Source organism: Pristis pectinata, chromosome 9, assembly GCF_009764475.1.
Source record: "Pristis pectinata isolate sPriPec2 chromosome 9, sPriPec2.1.pri, whole genome shotgun sequence".
Classification (NCBI taxonomy): Eukaryota; Metazoa; Chordata; class Chondrichthyes; order Rhinopristiformes; family Pristidae; genus Pristis; species Pristis pectinata.
Genome location: NC_067413.1, coordinates 60,500,769 through 60,523,640, shown reverse-complemented (window position 1 = coordinate 60,523,640; position 22,872 = coordinate 60,500,769). Strand labels below are relative to the sequence as shown.

Sequence of the window (22,872 nt, the reverse complement as noted above, 5' to 3'; positions counted from 1 at the left end):
AAACGGATGTAGTAATTAATTTTTCATTGAGATGCAATGGTTTTATCTAAATTTAAACCTTTTTATGATGGAAAATTTCTACACTCTTATCCAGAACTTTAATTCCAAATAAATGCATAATTCACATTTATGACTAGAGTTTCAAAAGATTGTCAAATCCAATAAGTCACTCTTATTCTATTTGAGCGCAATGTTCTGTATTTTTTAAAAAATAAATCCTATTCTCTAAGATTCTTCTTAAAGGTTTAAACCCTTATGGAGCCATTCAAAAATTGAATGCACAACACTCTAAATAATGACAAATCTGTGACCTAAATTTCCATAAAAGCACTACCGGATAGGCACATGCACCAAGGGAGGAGGCTCTGATCCTGGCTTTGAGTCAAACAAAAGCTAATGGGACTAATTTCATTTATTCAAATGGAGTTGGAAAGCTACAAAACTAAAGGACAGATTTGACATCTCAGTGGGATTTTAAATATGAGGATCCAACTCCAGAGCACCTTGGTTTTTCTTCACCCTACAACTGGTGATTTTGCTTCCTGTTGTTTAGGGCCTGAGGTCTGAAATTCCCTCCCTGAACTTCTCTGCCTCTCTTCATTTAAGACTGCTCTTAATGCCTATTTTCTTATTGTCCTTATATCATCTTCTTTTGTTTGATCTCAACATTGAATCAGAATTGTCCAGTTCTGCTATAGTTCATCCATCTATAATATTAACTCTGTTTTTCTCTTTCCACTAATTCTACCCGATATTCTATAGTTCTGGCCTACATTTCACAGCTTTTATATGTTCCTTTGTTAGTTCTATTCTTTTAACGTCCCCCATTAATCTATCAACCAGACGGCTTCATCAACAGTTTATCACCATGGAAGTCTTATTCCTACCTAACAGGATATAGAACATTACAGCACAGTACAGGCCCTTCGGCCCACAATATTGTGCCGACCTTTAACCTACTCTAAGATCAATCAAACCATTCCCTCCATTTTTCTATCATCCATATGCCTATCTAAGAGTCTCTTAAATGTCCCCAATGTATCTGCCTCTAACCAGCACCCCTGGCAGCATGTTCCACACACCCACCACACTGTTTCTTTTTAAAAAACTTGCCTCTGATAGCTCCCCTGTACTTTACTCCAGTCACCTTAAAATTATGCCCCCTCATGTTAGTTATTTCCACCCTGGGGAAAAAGTCTCTGGCTGTCCACTTGATCTATGCCTCTTATCATCTTGTACACTTCTATCAGGTCACCTCTCATCCTCCTTCACTCCAAAGAGAAAAGCCCTAGCTTGCTCAACCCATCCTCATAAAACATGCTCTCCAATCCAGGTAGCATCCTGGTAAATCTCCTCTGCACCCTCTGTAAAGCTTCCACATTCTTCCTATTGTGAGGCAATTAGAACAGAACACAATGTTCAAAGTGTGGTCTAATGGGGTTTTATGGAGCTGCAACATTACCTAGTGGCTCTTGAACTTAATCAACATACTTTCCGCCTTCTTAACAACCCTATCAACTTGCACAGCAAATTTGAGGGATCTATGGACTTGGACTCCAAGATCCCTCTGTTCCTCCACACTGCTAAGAATCCTGCCATTAACCCTGTATTCTGCCTTCAAATTCGACCTTCCAAAGTGAATTACTTCACATTTTTCTGGGTTGAACTCCATCTGCCACTTCTCAGCCCAGCTTTGCATCCTATCAATGTCCCGTTGTAACCCTCGACAACCTTCTACACTATCCACAACACCACTAACCTTTGTGCCATCTGCAAACTTACTAACCCATTCTTCTACTTCCTCGTCCAAGTCATTTATAAAGATCACAAAGAGCAGGGGTCCCAGAATAGATCCCTGAGGAACAACACTAGTCACTGACCTCCAGACAGAATATGCTCCATCTACAATCACCCCCTGCCTTCTATGGGCAAGCCAATTCCAAATCCACACAGCCAAGTTTCCCTGGATCCCATGCCTCCCGACCTTCTGCATGAGCCTATCATGGGGAACCTTATCAAATGCTTTACTAAAGTCCACTGCTCTACCCTCATCAATGTGTTTTGTCACATCCTCAAAGAATTCAATCAGGCACGTGAGGCATGACCTGCCCCTCACAAAGCCATGCTGACTGTCCCTAATCAGGTTATGCTTCTCCAAATACTCATAAATCCTGTCCCTAAGAATCTTTTCTAATAATCTGCCCACCACTGAACTAAGACTCACTGGTCTATAATTCCCAGGTTTATCCCTCTTCCCTCTCTTGAACAAAGGAATAACATTTGCCACCCTCCAATCATTTGGCACTACTCCTCATCCAGTGAGGATGCAAAGATCATTTGACAAGGGCAAAGAAATCTCTTCCCTCGCTTCTTGTAGTATCCTGTTGTCCAGCCTCGGGGACTTATCTATCCTAATGTTTTTCAACAGTTCCAGCACATCCTCTTTCTTAATATCAACGTTCCAGCTTATCAGCCTGTTTTAGGCTGTCCTCACAAACGTCAAGGTCTGTCTCACTGGTGAATACTGAAGTAAAGTATTCATTAAGGACCTCCCCACCTCCTCTGACTCCAGGGACATGTTCCCTCCTCTATCTCTAATCAGTCCTACCTTCACTCTAGTCCCTCTTGTTCTTCACATACGTGTAGAATGCCATGGGGTTTTCCTTAATCCTACTCGCCAAGGCCGCCTTATACCCTCTTCTAGCTCTATTCTTAAGCTCCTTCCTGGCTACCTTGGAACTCTCTAGAACCCTGTCTGATCCTTGCTTCTTTCTTCCTCTTCACTAGATATTCCACATCTCTTGTCAACCATGGTTCCTTCACTCTACCATCCTTTTCCTGCCTCAATGGGACAAACCTATCCAGAACCCTATGCAAGTACTCCCTAAACAACCTCCACATTTCCATTGTGCATCTCCCTGAGTATATCTGCTCCCAATATACGCTCCCAATTTACACTCCCAAGTTCCTGCCTAATGGCATCATAATTCCCCCTCCCCCAATTAAATACTTTCCCATGCTGTCTGCTCCTATCCCTCTCCAAGGCTATGGTAAAGTTCAAGGAGTTATGGTCACTGTCTCCAAAATGCTCACCCACCGAGAAATCTGACACCTGATCAGGTTCAGTTCCTGGTACCAGATCCAGAATGGCCTCTCCTCTAGTTGGCCTGTCTACATATTGTGTCAGGAATCCTTTCCTGGACACACCTAACAAATTCTGCCCTTAGGAGGTGCCAATCAATATTAGGGAAGTTGAAATCACCCATGACAACACTGTTATTTTTGCATCTTTCCAAAAGCTGCCTCCTGATCTGTTCCTCAGTGTCTATGTTGCTACTGGTGGGGCGGGAGTCTATAAGAAAAATCTATTACCCTGAACACAGCAGGTTTGCTGGCTTTGATCAAGGAAGCCTAATTTTAGGAAGGGGTCCTCAAATTAGTCCAATATTTTGTATATCCAAAGGTCCTGATGTTGGTTTCAATTGTATCTCCTAGATGAATTACTTGAGCCTTTACCAGTATAGTGAAGAGTGCATTTACAGCATGGAATATTCCATGTATTGAATGCTTGAGACCAGTCCATGCTTAAAAAGATGTCCATAATATCAATGAATTTGTAGACCTTCAGACAGAACCAAAATTTCAAGGAACTGATCCTTCAATATCTGATCCAAAGTCTCAGATTATTATTTTATTCCTTCAGAATCTGCTTGTGGATGTGAACAGTCTCATCCTACTACAGCTGGACAATGGTGATCAAAAGAGATTTGGTCATTTATCCTTTTACTAGTTCTATGTGGTCCAGAATTGGTGTCATGATCTACAATGGAGGCCAATGATTTGAACATAAATTTCGCTGTCTTGCAGGAAGACTACTCAACTACTACTTGGGGTTAAGAAAAACATCTTTGGATTTATATCTGAGGTGAAGGCAATGGCTGCTTCTGTAACTAGTTCTTCCAATGTATTCTGCAAAAAATGCTAGTTAAACTAATGGAGGGAAAAGGTGAGTCTAGTCAAGGATTTAAAGGGTGATACAGAATCTGTCTTTAGAGAGCTGTTGGCTGGTTGCTGTGATATTTGCAAACTACAATAAAGTTTACCACAGAAGTTAGATGAATGGCAGAAACTTTCTGCAACAAATACTTCAATCTAGATGTTAAACAGATTTTGCATATGAGAAACTAATCCAGCCAAGCTTTGACAGTTGTAAAGATTTGTCATTCCAGAAGTAGTGGAATAGCGGAAGCAGCCATCACTTCTCACTTTGTCACTGGTGATTTTGGTGATATTAGCTATTTTTAATGTTCCACCAGTGGTAACTGTGCTTTTGCATGTGACCCAAGTTCTGGAATTTCTTCTCCAAGTCTCTTGACCTCTCAATTTTTTCTCTACTCTCAAATGTTCCTTAAAACCTATCTCCTTGACCAAGCTCTTGATTATCTCTTCTGACATGTTTGTCTCTCACTTGGCATTGAGGAAATGTTTTAGTAGATAACAATCTTAACTAGCTTGGAGTCCTGAAGAAGGGTCCTGACCCGAAACATTGACCGCCTGCTTTTCTCCACGGATGCTGCCTGGCCTACTGAGTTCCTCCAGCATCATAGTGTTTTTCATCTAGATTCCAGCATCTGCAATCCTTTGTTTCTCTTAACTAGCTTGGGGTATTTTTCAATAGTAAAATACCATATAAATACCAGTTATCGTTATATTTAGACAGTCATAACGTCTACCATAGATTTCTAAAATCCTTCACTCTGAAATGGAAAACTGTGCTGTGCTTCCTGCAAGAAACTAATATCGCTCCAGGGGATCAAAGAGGAATGTTCCCAGAAAAGAAATGTGAAGAGCAAATTGAATCACCTAGCCCCAAATTCCATCACTCTAACTCCCACCCCCCCCACCAAAAAAAAACACCAATCACCTAAACCACAACTACTCAGCTTGAGTCAAGAAGCCTAGCTATTTTCTTAAATGTGGTTTTTGTCAAAGGGTTGTAATATTTCACCCAACATTGCAGGGCTCGTACACCCTTTGAAGGAGGAGTTCATCTGCTTCAACTCCATTGATAGTCTTAAATGCGGGATCCTCATGGATGTCAAATCCTGGGACCACAGTCGGTGCCTTAACCCTGATGTCCGTGGAGCAAACAAGCTGAAGGGCTCTTTGAATTGATGTAGAGCAAGTTTATCACCTTGCATCCCGGCTCCCATACGAGGTCCGAATAGCGTTACAGCAATGTGTCTACACTTCAGCATCCTTACTCAATGAATGTTTTGTTTGGCCTTCAACTTTCCAAAAGCCAGTATTCTCTCCGGATACACGTTGCCAACAAAGGCAGCTCTGCCTTCAGAATATTTGTCTGCAACCACGGCATCTTGAGGAAGGTGCAGAGTGACCGCATGCAACGAAACCCCATCCTCACCGCCCACCTCTCCAGCGAAGGCCAAACTCCTCTGCTCGCAAGCGCGTCCCCTAACAACGCGCGCCGATTCCGGGGGGGAGGAGGGCGCGGGTACGCGCGCGAGGGCGGAGTGCGCGCACGCGGTGTCGGTGCCGGCGATGGGAATCGGAGAGCGGGGCTACACGGAGGAGCGGAGAATCGGGGAGTAGGCAGCCGGAACGACAGCGCCTGGGAGGAGGAGGAGGCCTTTGAATCGGTGAGAGGCGCAGGCCTGGCGGGGTGGAGTGGGAGTGGGAGTGGGAGTGGGGGTGGGGGGGGGGGGGGGGGCCGCTCGCCGTTGTCCGTGTTGTTTTGGGGGGGCGCTGTCTGTCGCCTGCTCAAGCCGAGAACGGGATCCGGTCACAGTTATTACCCGAGCCTCGGGCTGTCAGCGGTGAGGAGGCCGGTGGAGTGCGCCCTATAAAAAAAATCAGTGAATGCCCGCCCGGGGCCATGACACCATCTGAGGGAGCGACGGCGTGCGGCCGAGCTCGGGGCCAGAGTGCAGGGGTAGTAGACACCCCCCCCCCCCTCAAGCGTTTGCCCCTCTGCTCTCGGACTGGGGGCAACTAGCAGTCGCCTCACCCCCCCCCCCCCCAACCCAACCCGCGCAGAGCCGAGCCAAACAAAGCTCCGTTTAGAGCTCGCTCAAAATCCGGACTGTATGAAAAAAAACAAATAGATCGGTGTTATTAATAAAACTTAGTGTCAAATGACGGGGCAATTGCAGCACGATTTCTCTCTGGCACTGGTTTTCATGGCCGAGGAACGGATCCTATGGCTTGTTCCTCGCTTGTCCCAGTCCATAGAGGCAAGGAGGTTGAGCCTGCCTGGATTTGTACCTAGATGGAGGGCATCGCTGCTTGGTCCCTGCGCCCGAACGGGGAAGGACAGGAAAGGAGGGCTTATTTTTGAGAGAGGACTACTGCAATTGTAACTGCATACTGCTGGTCTGGCAATCACAAGTGTCCGTGTCCATGACCATGACGAAGCAACAGCAGCACGTCTTGTTCTTGTGGTTGAGTATTTTTGATCGGAACCCGAGTCAGCCTGCGCACTCTTGTAGGTCACAGCCTGCTGTAATTTGAGAGAGAATGCAGTTTGCAAGTTTTACCCGTTTCTGAGCGTTTTACCAAAGTATTTCGTCAGTTTTAAAAAAAATGTTTTCCTAACTTCTGTTAGCTGTATCCTTCCCCACATGTATGCAAACTCCCAAATCCGAGCATTCTTGGATTCTTCTGCCACTGCTGACGGAACTAAAACATTGCAGCATCTCTTTCCTGGGGCTTTTGTAGGCCCAACGTTGTCTTCGAGAAAACAGCTGATACGCGGTTTCAATTTTGTAATTACTATGTTACTGACGGATTTTTGCTCCTCCTATTTGAGAACGAAAATTATAGTTGTTGGGCTCTGTCTGCCGGAGTGAAATACCTTTCAGATATATTACTGAATTCTTACGGATTAACCTTTTCAAAACCGCTTTGCTTCACTAAAATCAAGGAACGGATGGTAACATGGAATTTGAACATAAGTACTGTAGGAGTGAGTTGTTGGCTACATAGTTCCCACTTCTTCCCGTTTTAATATTACTATACTTGTGGCTTTTATAGTGTTTTGATTACACAGAGGTTATTGTTTCTGAGAAGTCAAGTTGTCCAACATACTCTTTGAAGATGAAATTGAATTCCTCAAGTTATTGTTAATGAAGATTGTCTAGTAGATAAATGTAAACGTCATTAAAAAAAAAGTTTAAGATTTTGTTTTCTTTCAAAAGTCTGACCCTTCTCAAGTCTGCAATCTATGTTTTTCAATACATTATAGATTAGAAGCTTATGACCACCAGGCCTATCATTTTAATTTGCAGGCATTTCCTAAATTTTCTCTAACTTTGTGGTACAGAATACCATTTATTTTGACCGGAGTGGACTGGGAATGCAGTTTGTTCAATTACTTCACATCAGAGTTGATGGACTTTTATTTGCTGTTAATGCACATTGAGTTATATTTATGATTATCCTCGCTTCATTTGCTTCTAAATTGGTTAAGGGTGTAGAGTAATTAAATAATAAGACATGTCAAATTATTTTTTACATCTATTTATCTTGATTAAAAATAAGGTCAAATGTTGCAGGGTTTGTAATATTGATTGAGTTAAGACTGTTATGACTTTAAAGATTGTATTATTTTGCTAACTGTTCTCAGGGCTGCATTGATGTTCATAGAAATTCCCAAAGAGGCTGTCTGTGAGGAGCCCTTGAATAAGGAGTATGCATCTTGTTTTGCGCTTCTTTAGTCTCTTGTGTATCTGCCTTTGTTGGTTGTTAGGAGCTTACACTCGTGATAAGCATAAGATGGTAAAGAATCACAGCCATCAAAAGGAACAAAGTTGTTCCATATTGGTAGAGTAAGTTTAGGAAACACAAATAATTACAGTGAGTTGAATAGTGGACCACAAGGAGGAAAAGGTACGGAATGCAAGGTTAATTATAAGTAAACAATTAGCCTCCTAACTGTTGGAACAGTGGTAAAAAAAAATGGCAGGCCAGTCCCCAACTGTGTATACTGGAAATTTCAGAGGCTATGATAAAATGTGAGAGTTGGACATGCGTTTGAAAGCATGATGTTCTCCAGCTGAGGAGTAATATTGAAAAAGAGAATGAAGATAAAGATGTGGCTGTATGCAAAGTCAAAAGGTGATCTTGTCCAGAGAAATAATTCTAGGTACTTGTGTGATCCTGACAAACCACCTTGAGCTCCATAGGACAAAGAAAGACCCATTCAATGCAATGATATAAAAGTTGCTAAACTATTGCAACCCAGTGCCATCAGAAATCAGGTAGGCTTACAATATTTCCTGATTACTGACAGCATTGGATTTACAATCAGAGGTTAGGGGAGATGAATAACGGTTGTTTTGTAACACCTGTGGTGGCATTGTAAGTTCAGTTTGTTTTTGAACTGCAAACTGAGAGTCCGTGAGAATGGACTTGTGGATTAGTGACCCTATCCAAGTTAATAAGCATGCAAGATGCCGTATTCACATGGACTTGCAGGATAGCTGCATTTGTGGAAATGGCTGATACAAAAGGAATTTTCAACACCACAGCATATTAGTAGGAAAAATGGCAGGGTCGCAAAAGTTGAGCATGGGCCACGTGAGCAAAATGGTGCAGAAAATGCTTTGGTGGGAAACATTCCTATTGCCATGGGAACCACTTGGCTTAAGCCTATTGGTTTAGAACTATAAAATGTTTCAGTTTTTGCATACAAGAACACATAGCCTCTAAGTGCATGCTTGAACTAACTGAAGACAGCAAACCAGAATTGTAGCAGACAAGCAATGTCTCAATAGAAAGGGAACAACTGCAGTCAAAAACACAGATGGGAAGTTCACACAACATTAAGATCACTGAGCAATAGGAGAAATGGTGATTGAATACTATGAATGCCACTAATACTTATCTTAAAGGAAAAGCAAGGATCGGTAATCGAGACATTGATATGAATATTTCCACAGCCGTAGACTGTCCTGTTGTTGGAAGAAACATTTATAATTAGAAATTTAGTGGGGTACCGTTGGTGAGGAGACAAGAAAACAGGAGCAGGAGTAGGCCATCTGGCCTCTTAAGCCTACCCTGTTTTTCAATATGATTATGGCTGATCAGTTCTGGTCTCAGCTCCTCTTCTGTGCCACTTTCTCTTTGACCTGAAATCCCCAATCTTTCAAAAATTTACCTGTCTCCACCTTAAATACTTGTGATGTACTTTGGTGAGACCCTGAGTAAGTTAGGATAAAGGAAGCTTCTGATCCTTTATAATGGACAGACAGCAAGGTTACTAATTATAGTGGCTGACTATACTTAACAAAAACTGTCCTTGCAGGGAAGAGATTAGTTGAAGATGGATTGGAAAAGATATTTGTCACAACCAGGTTTAAGCAGGCTTCTAAGGATTCATATACGTGCACAGGAGGACAAGGGCACAGATTGGGGTTTATGTGTATATAAATCCTTAGAAGCCTGTGAAAGTGCACGCAGAAGAGCAAAGCAAACAGGAGTTGTGTTAAAGTGGCACAAAATGAGTGAACATTGCTCATTATATGGTCTTCGAGGAGGACAAAACAATACGGCTCTGCAGAGTTTACAATGTGAACCTTAATAGAGCTTTAGATGACCAACAATCCCCTCTGCCTCCATACCAGGATTTATATGCAGAGTCAGCAGTATCAAAAGCTTTTCTGAAACTAGACCTTTCACTTCTATGCCAGCCTAATATGGGCAAAGAAATCCAGCATTTCCTGACAGATAACATACACTGGGGTTGTACAAATTACCATGTAGGATAAAATTGACACCAAAAATATTACAAGTAACTATAGATGAGAAGCTACAGGATCATTGTTTGTGCAGACAGGATGATTTCTAATTGCAACAGCCACAGAGGCAGGGAATCTTCAAATACTTGGAAATGTTTAAAAGTTCCATTGGCTTAATATAAAGCTTAAACAAAGCAAATATGCCTACGTCCAGAAGGAACTAATTATTTAAGTCTGCAAGTAGATGAAAAAGAGCTACAGGCAGTAAAATAGAAAACTGAGGCAAAGGGGCAAACCCAAAAAAAAGTTACCAAGCCTGGGCTAATTCTACTGGTCTTGCTACGGAGCCATGGCTCTGGCGTAAGGATCAACAAAATGCTTATGATCTGTCCAAGAAATGCTTTGGAAGTGAATCTTTTGAATGTATTACAACACCAACCATGTGTTGAGGCTGGCTTGCAATGGTTCTGACTATAGTATTAGAACAATAATTAGTCACTGTGGATTGTGTACTTGAGAGGGTGTGTTTGCATCTCAAAAGTGAAATAAAATGCTTGCAAATTTAAAAAGAGACTTTGGTGATTTGGAGTTACAGAGTTTTGCAAATTTCTTGCTCAGAAGACTCTTTATTGATTGCAGATCTCTGCTAAGGTGGGTCTGAAATCTGTTCACAATGGCTGAATGACAGGTGCAGAGGTGGGCCATATTACCATCTCAGTTTGACTATGATATTGAATAAAGAACATGAAGACAAAATGCTACACAGGGTACTTTGTCAAGACTAACCTATGAAGAGGCTATAACAAGGGTAGAGAACAAAGTTTGTGTTGTACAGATGGTAGGTATTATTTACGTTAGCATAGAGCTATACAAAAAAACCTCTATTTTAAAGCAGGTGTATAGATAGATCCAGATGTAGGTCTGTAAAGACAGGAAACATCTTACAGTGTGAAATGAATACCAACCAGGGTTGTATAAACTGTTGACAAAAGACTGTAATCTTGGAAGAATGTCAGGAGATGACAATGGAAGAATTCCATGCACAACACTTGGGTATTGTAAAAAGGAAAGCAATGGTCAGAGAATTTGTCTATTGGCCCGGCACTGACAGAAACAAAGACCTAGCCAGTAGGTGTACAGAGTATCAATATTGTTGAACACAACCCCCCTAAAGCAGCACTTCAGGTGTGGAAATGTCCATCAAGACAATTTCCACAGATTCATATCTACCATTGTATAAAGGAGTGGACCAGTTTTAGGAATTAATTGACAGCCATTCAAATTGGCTAGAAGTTGCATGTGAGCCCATACACTTATAATTAAAGAATTAAGATCCATCTCTGCCCAGCTGAGTCTATATGAAGACCATTGTCCACAATTCAGATCCTTTCGGTATGAACAATTTATTAAAACTGCTGGAATAAAACTTTGTATCAGTTTTCCCACCACCCATTTTCCAATGGAGAAGCAGGAAGATAAGTTTGCTTGGTGAATATGGGTATGGATGGTCAATCAAACGAAACATTGCAGCATTCTTTCTGATCAATAGAATTGCAATCCACTCAACAACAGGATATATTCTTGCCAAAACGTTAACTGAATTGAAGTCTCAGAATAAGATTGAGCCTTGCCCAACCCAATTTGGAGGGGAAGGTAGAGAAGAAGAAATGAAAGCACTATAAGTGTCGTAACATGAGCTCCCAGAAGAAAAGAATTTGAGATTTGGGTCCTCCTGCCAGATTAGTGATTAAATTGTAGGGTAAATTGTGGAGATGTATGGGAATAGGAATTATCCAGTGAAAGTTGGCTGAAGGTTCCACACAGTCTATGTTTGCCACTTAATTCTAGCACTGCATTTTGGGAATTCACAGAGAATATATATCCCACAAATGCTACTTGTCATGAAGAATTATATGTACAATACAGTGACTTTTCAGTTAATTTTTCTGATTGCAACAACAGGTTGTGAAGTATATGGACTTGGTTTTAAATTGTGCAAACCCCTAAAGATCTCAGTAAAAAGTAAAGTTGATTAACAGAACTCTATCATTGCATATTTTTTCTCTTGTGCAAATGGAATGTAACTAACAACAAAGGGGCAAAGTATTTTTATGAAATTATCTACAAAATATTTTTGTATCATAATATAGATTTTGTTATTGATTACTATTTATAAAACAGAGTTGGGAAAGAATTAAACAGCCAGTGAGTAGTGTTTTTGATGTTTTACTAAGACAAGGTAGGGAAGTTAAATTTCACTATACAACAAGTTGATAAGTGTAGAAGCTTTTAAGAAGGAAAAGAAATGCGTACCAAAAATTTGAAATACAATGTAGAAAATCTCTGTAAAGACAAAATATAGGTAAATATTTTGGTGTGTACCCATACTTTTATGAAAATAATCCATGAATTTTGGGGGCAAGCGGGTGATAGAGGAAGGGGAGTCATCTGAAGGGACAGAGAGCAATTTATAATGTAGAGATCAAGATGAGAAAATTGGCGTGCAAGTCACCTGGTTCTGCAATGTTCTCTTTGTATTCAACTGGAGTGGTGAGGAATTAATTCAATTGCTTGCCATCTTGGCCAGAAATTGTGTATGACCTTGGACAACATAGGAAGAAAAGCATAAAAAAAATTACGCTCATATATGTACAACTTCTGTGTTGTGTTACACGCAAGCATGACTTTAGTGCAGTTGGAAGACTGCTCACAGTTGAAATATGAAAGTAGTAGTCGGAATATTTCTGAAGTAGAATTATTGCTTTGTGTACTGGTGCTTTGTGAAATCATAGCAGTGCAGTGTTTGTGACTGCATACTTTTAAGAAATTGGCAGTAATGTAAAAAGAATCCAGGAGCATTTTTAAAAGTCATCATTAGAAAATGGGCTTGTGTTGGACATTTGGAGGCAGCATACTCAAATTGGCAAGTCAGTGGTGTGTGGAACTTGATTGCTTGGTAGTGTTAATTATCAAGTGAATAACAGCAATTTCAGTTAGGCTAGTCACACAAAATGCATTGATGGTTTGGTATAGAATATATTTGTGAATGAATTTAAGAAAAGTAAAGTCAGACAATTCGGAAGACATATTTTCTTTGATAACCAAACTAATATGTGGTTTTATTTTGTTATATTGCAGGAAGGTATATATGGCATATCAATATTTTGACTCAAATGTGTTTTTCAATTTTAAAACATCACAGTGTGTTTCAGTTACAGTGCTTCCCAGTTGATCTTTAACATCTGATTTTATTGGTTCGCTGTTAGTATTTCTCCATCTTTAGAAAAGACCTTGATATTGGAAGGAATGGTGTAAATAGAAGATCGATGTTAAAAATAGTGAAGGAACAAGCATTCTGCAAATAAGAAAAACTGTATTTGTTTGTTGTCCTAAATTAAACCAGATTGTTGAGCTCATTGAGCATTTGTTATTTATCATCAAATATCTTTATTTGATAAATATTTTTTTAACTTCACCCAGTGTCTTTGATCGTGGATTCTGCTGCTCATTTGTTCTGAAAACAAATAATAAGGAGCAGTAAATTATTCATGGAGGAACACATTCTTCTTATCAAAATATAAATAGATAAAATTTGGTACAAATGCAAGCATTGCATGTTGCAATGAAATCTCTCCTTTTTGCATAGTGATTTGTATTTCCTTGTATGTGTGTTGTTTAGTGGATCGGAGTGGGTGATTTTATCTTGATGTACTCAAAACAAATACTGGAACCACAACAGTTGTTGGTCCTGGAGAATCTATTCTAGAGTCAAGACTAGAGTTGATAAGCCAAAGTATGCTGGAAATTGCAAATGGTTTGATTTGCAGTTGACAGTATAAACAGGATATAAGTGACAAAGTTAAAATGTAACCGTCAAATGCGATAGGTGGAGTATTTCACCACTCCAGACTCTAGTGAAAGCAGATCTCATTGCTCCAGACTTTAGCAAAAGAAGCATCTTATTGTATCAAGATTAATTTTATTTTATTGATACACAATTTTACAATGGAAAAAGTGGATCAATTAAGAACTTTTTGCATTTTTAGCTCTGTGATGAATCTATTTGATTTCCTGGTCATTTTCCTATGTTTAGTTAGCCAGGACATACTGGCTGCTTGATTTTATAATTTCAAGTATGCCCTGGTGGAGAGTACAGCATGGAACATTCCTGAGGTAATGTGGGGTATAGTACAATGTCTGGCACTGGTTGTATAATATCTTGAGTTTGAAGGGCCAGATGCACATGTATCTACTCCTTCAGCATTATGTAGGCCATGGCTACTACAATTCCTGTATTATAGCAGTAATTAATTTGAATGGGGTGGGTTGCCGATCTTTAATAAAAAGAAGTTTAGTTTTTTTAAAATTTTAATTAATATTGATGTTTTAGTATGCAAAAGTAGATTTGCGGTTTTAAATGATATTTTAATAAATATTTTAACTTAAAATAATTACTTATGCATTTCAACTGTTTTCCTATAATTTCTGCTGATCAGAGACACTTTGAAACAATGAATGACTCCTTAAGACATCAATCTTTCAGAAAGCCATCAAAATGGTCCTTGGGTTAGAGCCTTCATTTCCACAGTCTGTGGCATAGTCTCCACTCCACCTTTTGGAATAGCTGCAACAGTGATGCCTCAAAGATGGTGGGAGCCAAAAGGCGACAAAATGGGGTAATGAGAGGCATGGAATAGTTCAGTGCAATCAGTTCTTGAATGTCAAACTTCAGCATGCATGTGTTTCTCTAAGTTAGAGGTTATGGATTCAAACCCTATTACAGGTCTTCCCCAAGTTATTTCTGGGTTCTGTTCCTGAGAACTATTCTTAACCCGAATAGTTCACAGGTCAGAAATGTAGCCATGAACTGAGTTCCCAGATGGCAGAAGATGCTTGAAGAGCTGGGTTGTCCCAGAGGAGTAGGTAGTGTAGAGAAGCAGTGTGTTAACTAGAATGCATTCTTCTTGGGTTTGATGTGGCAAAATTCCAGCTAGCAAGGACAGTCACCTGCAGCCCTGCAGCAACTGGTAAATCCATGCACCGATCTCCCAAGCGCTTGCTCGTATGTGCAGGCTGTTGGGTTCATAAGCTGGGAAGGACCTGCACTCACTTGAGGACTCGGTGTCATCAGCTGCTTTATTGCAGTAAACTAGAAATATTTACATTCTTATAGCACCTTTCTCAACCACTGGATGTCAAACACTTCAGAGCAGTAAAGTACTGTTGAGGAACATTTGTGCAGAAAGGGATCCTTTCTCAGAAATGGAGGAAGCATGGAGGGGTTCCAGTTTTCTCGTGTATGACAAAAGGTGTCTCCAGCAGTCTCTGTTTTTGTATCATCTTCCAGTGTCTGCAGTTTTATTTGTTTTACAAGTGTGGACAACCCCCCTATGTTACAGGTGGTGTGATGGCGTTGGGGGGTGTTGTGTTCCTGGCAAACAGTTAAAATTGTGACTTTTCCATAAAACAGAGCCATGTCATCACTGCATGAGTCAAGAAATGTGAGTTGAAAAAAATTGTGCTTATTTATTTACTTTCTTCACATAAGTACCACAAGATTGAATCTTATTCCATATCTCAAATTTTGGGTAGTGATTTGTGAATTCTGTAAGGGCACATTTCCATTACCCATAATGCAGATATTCCATTATGGCCTTAAGCAGGCGTCACTTTGTACTATTGAGATGTAGTCACAACTGTAACACAGGAAATGTGGTAACCAATTTGCATACAGTGGGCACAAAAACAGCAAGATAATAATGACCAAATAATCTGTTTGGTGCTATTGTGCTGTCAGAAGTGAAGTTTTTTGCTGATCAGTTAAAATTGTCTTTTGAACACTGTCCATTCTGATGCCTCAAGAAAACTTACCTATGTTTAAAAAGCCTGAAATGTAGTGAAACTAATTTGGAAGCTGCCCATTTGGTAGGTTAATTGGCTACTTTAAATTGACCCTAATATAGATGGGTACCAAAGAATCTGGGGGAGTTGATGTGCATGTTAGAGAAAATAGTTTGTAGAGGAATAAGTGGAATGAATGGTATTGCTTTGAGAGCTCAATAGGCCAAATCAATGTCTCTTGTGTCATTAGGAAATATGAAAATATAAGAATAAAAGATGGAAACGTGTTAATGATGATATAATCTTCTCAACAAACATTGGCAGCTCATGTTGCGTTGACTGCCCTGCTGTTCTCCCTTAATTTCTCCAATATAAATTCTCTTACCAGTATTGATCTTGCAATTTCTCATGGTCTCTGAATGCTTAACATCTTTACTGTAGATTGAAACAGCCATCTTTGAAACCTGCCTCTTGCCCTGCCCTGGTTCAGTCCCAGTCATTTTTGCATTTGACCCTGTTTTTAGAAAAAAAAATTCTGCCAAGCCACTTTGAGGTACGTTTTCAAAATTTCAGCTGTCTCGTTATTGGCCATTCATTCACTTCTGTCTTTTGTCTTTGTCCTGTCCTGAGTAGAATACATGCTATCTCCCACACTGGTATGGCCCCTATCTTTGCTCCCTTAAGTGAAAATAAGTCTTTCCACCTGGGCATATCTCCCTCCGTTTTGAAACTCTGGACTTCATCCCTCAAAAAAAAATCACTCGTGACCCTTCTGAGCTGACAGACCACCATCCCATTTCTAAATTCTCTTTCTCCTCAAAATTCTGATCCAGTTATCTTCAAACCTTTGGCTATCTTGCAATTCTGGGTTTAAGTAATTACTACAGGTTGTGTCCGAAGCAACTTTTCGAAAGCCTTGAATGAATCCAAGTGACGGTTACATTTGTCTGTGTAACAGTTGAAGCACTTCTGATGTGTTGCACAAGTAGTGAATTGACTCTTCGCGAAGATAGTATATGATACCATATATGTGTTCCATAAATAGCATGGTAATCCAATCTTTTTCAGAACTGAATTTGTATAGAGGTTTGCCCATGTACACTTTAACTCTGGCAGAACTTCTGTAGAAGCTCCAGAAAAATGATGTAAGAAGTGCTTGCACAGCTCTCTGACAAAGTTACAACTCTGGGACTCTTGGCTGAAGGATATATTTTGGCAGCACAGTAGCATAGCAGTTAGTGTTACCGCGCCAGCGATCAGGGTTCAATTCCCGCTGCTGTCTGTAACAAGTTTGTACGTTCTCCCCGTGACTGCGTGGGTTTCCTCTGGGTGCTCTGGTTTCCTCCCACATTCCGAAGGCACATGGGTTAGTAGGTAACATGGGTGTAATTGGGTGGCACAGGCTCGTTGGGCTGGAAGGACCTGTTACCATGCTGTATAAATGAAGTTTTAAAATAAAGTTTATGACACTTGGAGAACTGCTTACTCTTTGAATATTATAATGAAATCTTTGATGCCCAGCTACATAAACAAGCACAGGAAGTCCCCGGGTTACGAACGCCCATACTCATGAACGGCTGGAAAAAGGCGCGGAATTGGGCGCAGAACGGTTTGCCTGTCAGTGTTGACTTTTTCCAGGTGATGGAGGTGGCGAATGGCTGGATCGTGGATTTCATGTGTTACAGTCTGTACCGCTATTTCGGGACAGGGATGTTCGAGGAGTTCCGAATGATGAGGGACGCCATGAATGGTCACCAACCCCCTCTCCCAATGCCCCCACCCACCATATCTATCTCTCTTTCTCCCTCCCTCCCTCTCTCCCTCTCTCTCTATCTCCCTCTCTCTCTACCTACCTACCTACCTACCACTCACTCTCCCCCGACAGGTCGCCCCCAGGTAATGACTGAGGTCCGTTTCTATAGATGTCCTTAAGTTGATTTTGTCTGTAAGTTGGAAAATACACAAAATTCACTCGATGTGGTAACTGTACCTCCACAGTACTGTACTGTAATGAATGACACCAAATGCACATAAGACTGATGATAGTCTTCATATGTCCTGGCGATAACAAGTTATGCTGTATTTTAAATTGCTTTACATTATGTGTGGAATTATAATGAAACTGGAATCAAAATTCCATTTGGATCTTAATATATAGCAATAAATAACTGAAGCTTGTAGTGATTTAGGACTAAATTGATGCTAGATGTGAACTGTACATAAGTGTTCCGACTTACATACAAATTCACCTTACGAACAGACTCAAAAATGAAACTTGTTTGTAATTCGGGGACTTCCAGCGTAGAGTTACGTTGTCAGACCTTCAGATTTGCATCATTTACTTGGTACTCTAAATAAGCTTAGCTATGCTTTGTGCATGTGTCATGCAGGCTATGATTTCAGTCTATATAGCTGGTCCCATACAGTCATGATGCCATGTGCCTCACACTTTCTCTGCCGACTTTGGGTGGCACAGTGGCATAGCTAGTAGAACTGCTGCCTCACACCTCTAGCAACTATGACCTCCAGTGCTGTCTCTGTAGAGTTTGCATCTTCTCCCTGCAACCATGTGGGTTTCTTCTGGGTGCTCAGGTTTTCTCCCGCGTCCCAAAAATGTAATTGTTTTATTATTGTTGCATGTACTGAGATACAGCCAAAAACTTTGTTTTGGATGCCATCCATACAGATCATTTCAAAATATGTACATTAAGGTAGTATGAAGGGAAAAGCAATAACAGAATGCAGAATATAGAGTTACAATTACAGAGAAAGTGCAGTGCAGGTAGATAATGTGCAATGGCCAGGTAGGTTGTGAGGTCTTGAGGTCTAGAGTTCATCTTTATCGTACAAGAGGTCCATTCAAGGGTTGTATAACAGCAAGATAGAAGCTGTCCCAGAGCCTGGTGGTACGTGTTTTAAAGCTCTTGTATCTTCTGCTTGGTGGAAGGAAGAGAAGAGAGAATGACCAGAGTGGGAGGGATCTTTGATTATGTTGGCTGCTATCCCGAGGCAGTGGGAAGTGTAGACAGACTCCATAGAGGGGAAGCTGGTTTTCATGATGGATGGAGCTGTGTCCACAATTTTCTGAAGGTTATTAGGATAATTGGTCACTGTAACTTGCCCCTAGTGTGTCGATCAGTGATGGAATCTAGTAGGGTTGGGTGAGAGGGGTTGATTGAAATGTGGGGGAGAATATATTTGGTTAGGGTTGGATTAAGTATAAAATGGATGCTTGATGGTCGACGTGGACTTGATGAGCCAAAGGCCCTGTTTCAGTGCTGTATCTCTCTGTGATGAGTCATGTAATCTCCTGTGAGAGAGAAGAAAGTGGTAAATTTGTTTTTTTTTCAGGACTTCCAGATGACTGAAATTACTTCAGAAGACCACAATAGCTGTGAATTCAATTACACGGCATCTCTTGTATGATGTTTCTGACCCAGCTATGCAATGGTCTAGCTGATTTTGAGGTTAAAGTATGAATCAGCCTACTCCACTGAATTAGGCTCCTTGTTTGTTCCATGACTTTTCTGTGCTGGAAGCATAACCATCTTATACCCAAGCATGGATAACCAATAAACATCACCCTTTCCCCTCTGCAGCTTTTTGATCAAAATAATTTAGCAATATGAATAAAACCTTGAACTTTATTATTTTGTTGGCTTCAATTAAATCACCTGAGTATTCAATTATGTTTTACTTTCTTAATAGCTTTTCAGTTAGGAATAAATCCTTTTGGCCTCGTAATATTTTCCAAAGCTTTAACATAACTGACCATGTGATAGGATCAGAATTGGAGGTAGTAACCTAACCAAAGTCTTATAAAAATACAAATTAATATGAAGCAACACACAAAATGCTGGAGGAACTCAGTGGGTCAGGCAGCATCTATGGAGGGAAATGGACAGTCGATGTTTCATCATGACTGGAAAGAAAGAGGAGAAGCCAGTATCAAAGGGTGGGGGGAGGGGGTGGAGCAAGAGCTGGCAGGTGATAGGTGGAAGGTAGGAGGGGGAGAGTGGGAATGATGTAAGAAGCTGGGAGGTGAGAGGTAGAAGTTACATCAGATGATAGAATCTGATAGGAGAGGCCAGTGGACCATGGAATAAAGGGAAGGAGGTGAGGAGGGGAAATGGAAGGAGGAACGTGTGGGAGACGGGCAGATCAAGAGCGCGGGGAAGGGGAAAGAGCAGGGGTGATGGGGCCAGTGGGATAAAGGAAAACAAAAGTGGGGACAGAGGTGAGTGGTTACTGGAAGTTAGAAAAATCGATGCTCATGCCATGAAGTTGGAGACTACTAAGGCGGAATACGAGGTGCTGTTCCTCTAATCCATTCTAAGCTCAACTTCGCAGTAGAGGAGGCCATGGACAGACATGTCAGTGTGAGAATGGGAAGTGGAATTAAAATGGCTGGCCACTGGGAGATCCTGGCTGTTATGGCTCTTCGAAGCAATCCCCCAATCTGCGTTGGGTCTCATCCACGTAGAGGAGGCTGCACTGGGAGCACTGGATGCAATAAATGACACTGATGAATTTGTATGTGAAGGACTGCCTCACCTGGAAGGACTGTTTAGGGCCTTGAATGGTGGTGAGGAAGGAGTTGTAGGGACAAGTGTAATACTTAGCACAGTTGCAGGGATGTGCCTGGAGGGGCAATCATTGGGGAGGGACGAGTGGACAAGCGAGTCACGAAGAGAGTGGTCCCTGTGGAAAACGGGGAAGGGAGGGGGAAGATGTGCCTGCTAGTGGGATCCCGTTGGAGATGGCGGAAGTTACAGAAAATGATACGTTGGATGTAGAGGCTTGTGGGGTGGTAGGTGAGGACAAAGGGAACTCTATCCCTGTTATGTTGGGGAGGAGTGTGGGGTGAGGGCAGACATATGGGAAATAGAAAAGATGTGGGTGAGGGTTGCATTGATAGCAGTGGGGGTGAAACCCCGTTTTCTGAAAAACAGAACACAAGTTAATATGTTTCCTGTGCTCCATGGAGTTCTCATTAAAATTTATGTAGTGATCCCAGAATCTCTCAAAGTGCTTTGTAGCCAGTGAAGAACTTTTGAAATGAAGTCAGTTGTAATCTTGGAACAGAAGCACTCACAAGTGTGTAAGGTAAAAACATGTGATAATGATCAACATTTGTTTGATGATGGTGACTGAGGTGTTAATATCATCCAAGATCTAAGCGATAGTTCCCATGCTCTTCAAAATTGTGCCATGGGATCTTCTGTGCTCGTCTGATTAAGGCCCCATTTCCTCTAATATCTCTTTCGAAAAGATATCTCTGATAGACTAGCACACTGTTAGTCGTGTTCTGAAATATTCAGCTACATCTTTGTTGTCAAATCATAAGAATGAAACTTAAACCTACAATTTCATTGTAGTACCTTGTATCTTCCAAGAATGTTTGTGTATCTTTTTTACAAGTAGTGCTCCTTTTTAAATTACAATGATGGGGTGAGAGAAGCCTCCAAGTAAATTGCAAGTGCTAACATTTGATTCAGTTATTACAGTTCATTTCTGAAAAATTGCACCATCTGGAAACGATTTTCAGCATTCAGAGTCAACACTCTTGCATAATGTCTGTTGTTTGGACGCTTATGACACTGAATTGTTTCCAGTATTGTGACCGATGCATGCATATTTGTAGTTTGAGTTTCATTGGCCACCATGTTGGTAAAGTGGTTGGTACATGTGTTGGTAACTGACAGTATGGGGAGTAAGCAGATTATGAAGTCAATCAGTATGGAATATTGATTTGTTATGCACCTTGCTAAATTGGAGCTTAATGCTTCACCTAACTCCATGTGTTGGTTGAGCATATCAGTTTTCAACAGCGGAAAGGGATGTCCCCTACTTGTTGTTACATTGAACAATGGCTTAGTTCTTTCCAGATCCTTAAATTTGCAAAAGCCTATAGGGAGTGGTGTGCCAGGTGCTGAAGGAGTTTGTTTTGACTTTAAGGCTTCTGTGGTAATTAATTGCTCCCAGATATGAGTATACTAGTGGGCATTCCCCAAGGAAAATGAGCAGAGGCACATAGAGCAGAATAAACTACCAGGAAAGGGAGGAATAGGGGAAGGGCACTCCAGAGGAGGACACAAGCACCTGGGTCTACAGGAAACAGTTCTCTAAGCCTCAACAAGGAATAATGTTTGAGATAAGTCCTCACTGAAGAATGCCACATGTTGCAGGCAGAATTCTGACCTCCGAGCAGGGCAAGGAATCCTTTGTGTGTGGAAAGCCATGATACTTTTATGTATGTAACTGGTACTGTACTGGAACTGGATATATTTGTAATGTATTGTATTTACTCGTATGTACTGGTGCATATATGCTTAATGCAAAGAATAGTAAGGACGTTTCATCTAGATAGAAGTAGGCAGAATATGCACATGGCTTCACAAAATTGCAAGCTTCTCTATGGTGCATTGATGTACATGTCAACTCGGATGCAACTCAACTGGAATGGATTTCAATCCCTTCATAATCATCTGGTGTGACCATGCAAGGTGCATCATGCAAGTCATTACCTAGTCTTCAGGCAGCAACTGTGTTGCTTTCATTCATTGCATGCTGCAGTACCATCAGCATTGGCTGCTTTATTATCTGCTGATTCTTGTGTCCAGTGTGCCACCTGTGCACATAAGATAAGATATCTTTATTAGTCACATGTACATTGAAACACACAGTGAAATGCATCTTTTGTGTAGAGTGTTCTGGGAGCAGCCAGCAAGTGTCGCCATGCTTCTGGCACCAACATAGCATGCCCACAACTTCCTAACCCGTACGTCTTTGGAATGTGGGAGGAAACCGGAGCACCTGGAGGAAACCCACGCAGTCACGGGGAGAACGTAGAAACTCCTTGCAGACAGTGGCGGGAATTGAACCCGGGTCGCTGGTGCTGTAATAGCGTTATGCTAACCGCTACACTACTGTGTAGGAGACATGCATGTAACAGCCAGTAGTTGTGTTAAGTCTTAATCACTCCACAGTGCTTGGCAAAGTAGGTCACCATTCATAAATCAAAATGTGATGCAAACATCAACTAATCATTCTTATGCATTCCTTTGGTGGCTGCCTGGTGCTTGCCTTTGGTTCTACTACTGTTCCAACAAAGTGCTGTCCCAGAGACTGGAGCATAGCTGGTGGGAGAACTACTGACTTTCAGTGGAGTGGACTGCAGATGACCTTGTAAAATAACCTCAACCAGCTCTTGGTTTAGAATGTCTGCTTCTTCATTATGTGTAGTAAGTTAAATGCACACTACATAACCCCA

At 41.2% G+C, this 22,872-nt stretch overlaps 1 protein-coding gene across 3 annotated transcripts in view; it reads left to right on the top strand.

The window, feature by feature from the left end:
* Positions 1–22,872, top strand: part of LOC127574662 (NEDD4-like E3 ubiquitin-protein ligase WWP1) — a 151,835-nt gene that overhangs the window by 28,560 nt on the left and 100,403 nt on the right. For 2 of the 3 annotated variants that reach the window (XM_052023882.1, XM_052023881.1), the window contains exon 1: positions 4,978–5,660. The exons of the other annotated variant lie outside the window; for it this stretch is intronic. In XM_052023882.1, coding sequence (XP_051879842.1) covers positions 5,268–5,660 — 393 coding nt within the window. In that variant the 5' untranslated portion in view covers positions 4,978–5,267. Of the gene's footprint in view, positions 1–4,977; positions 5,661–22,872 lie in introns of those variants that run through there. 3 annotated transcript variants of the gene reach the window in all.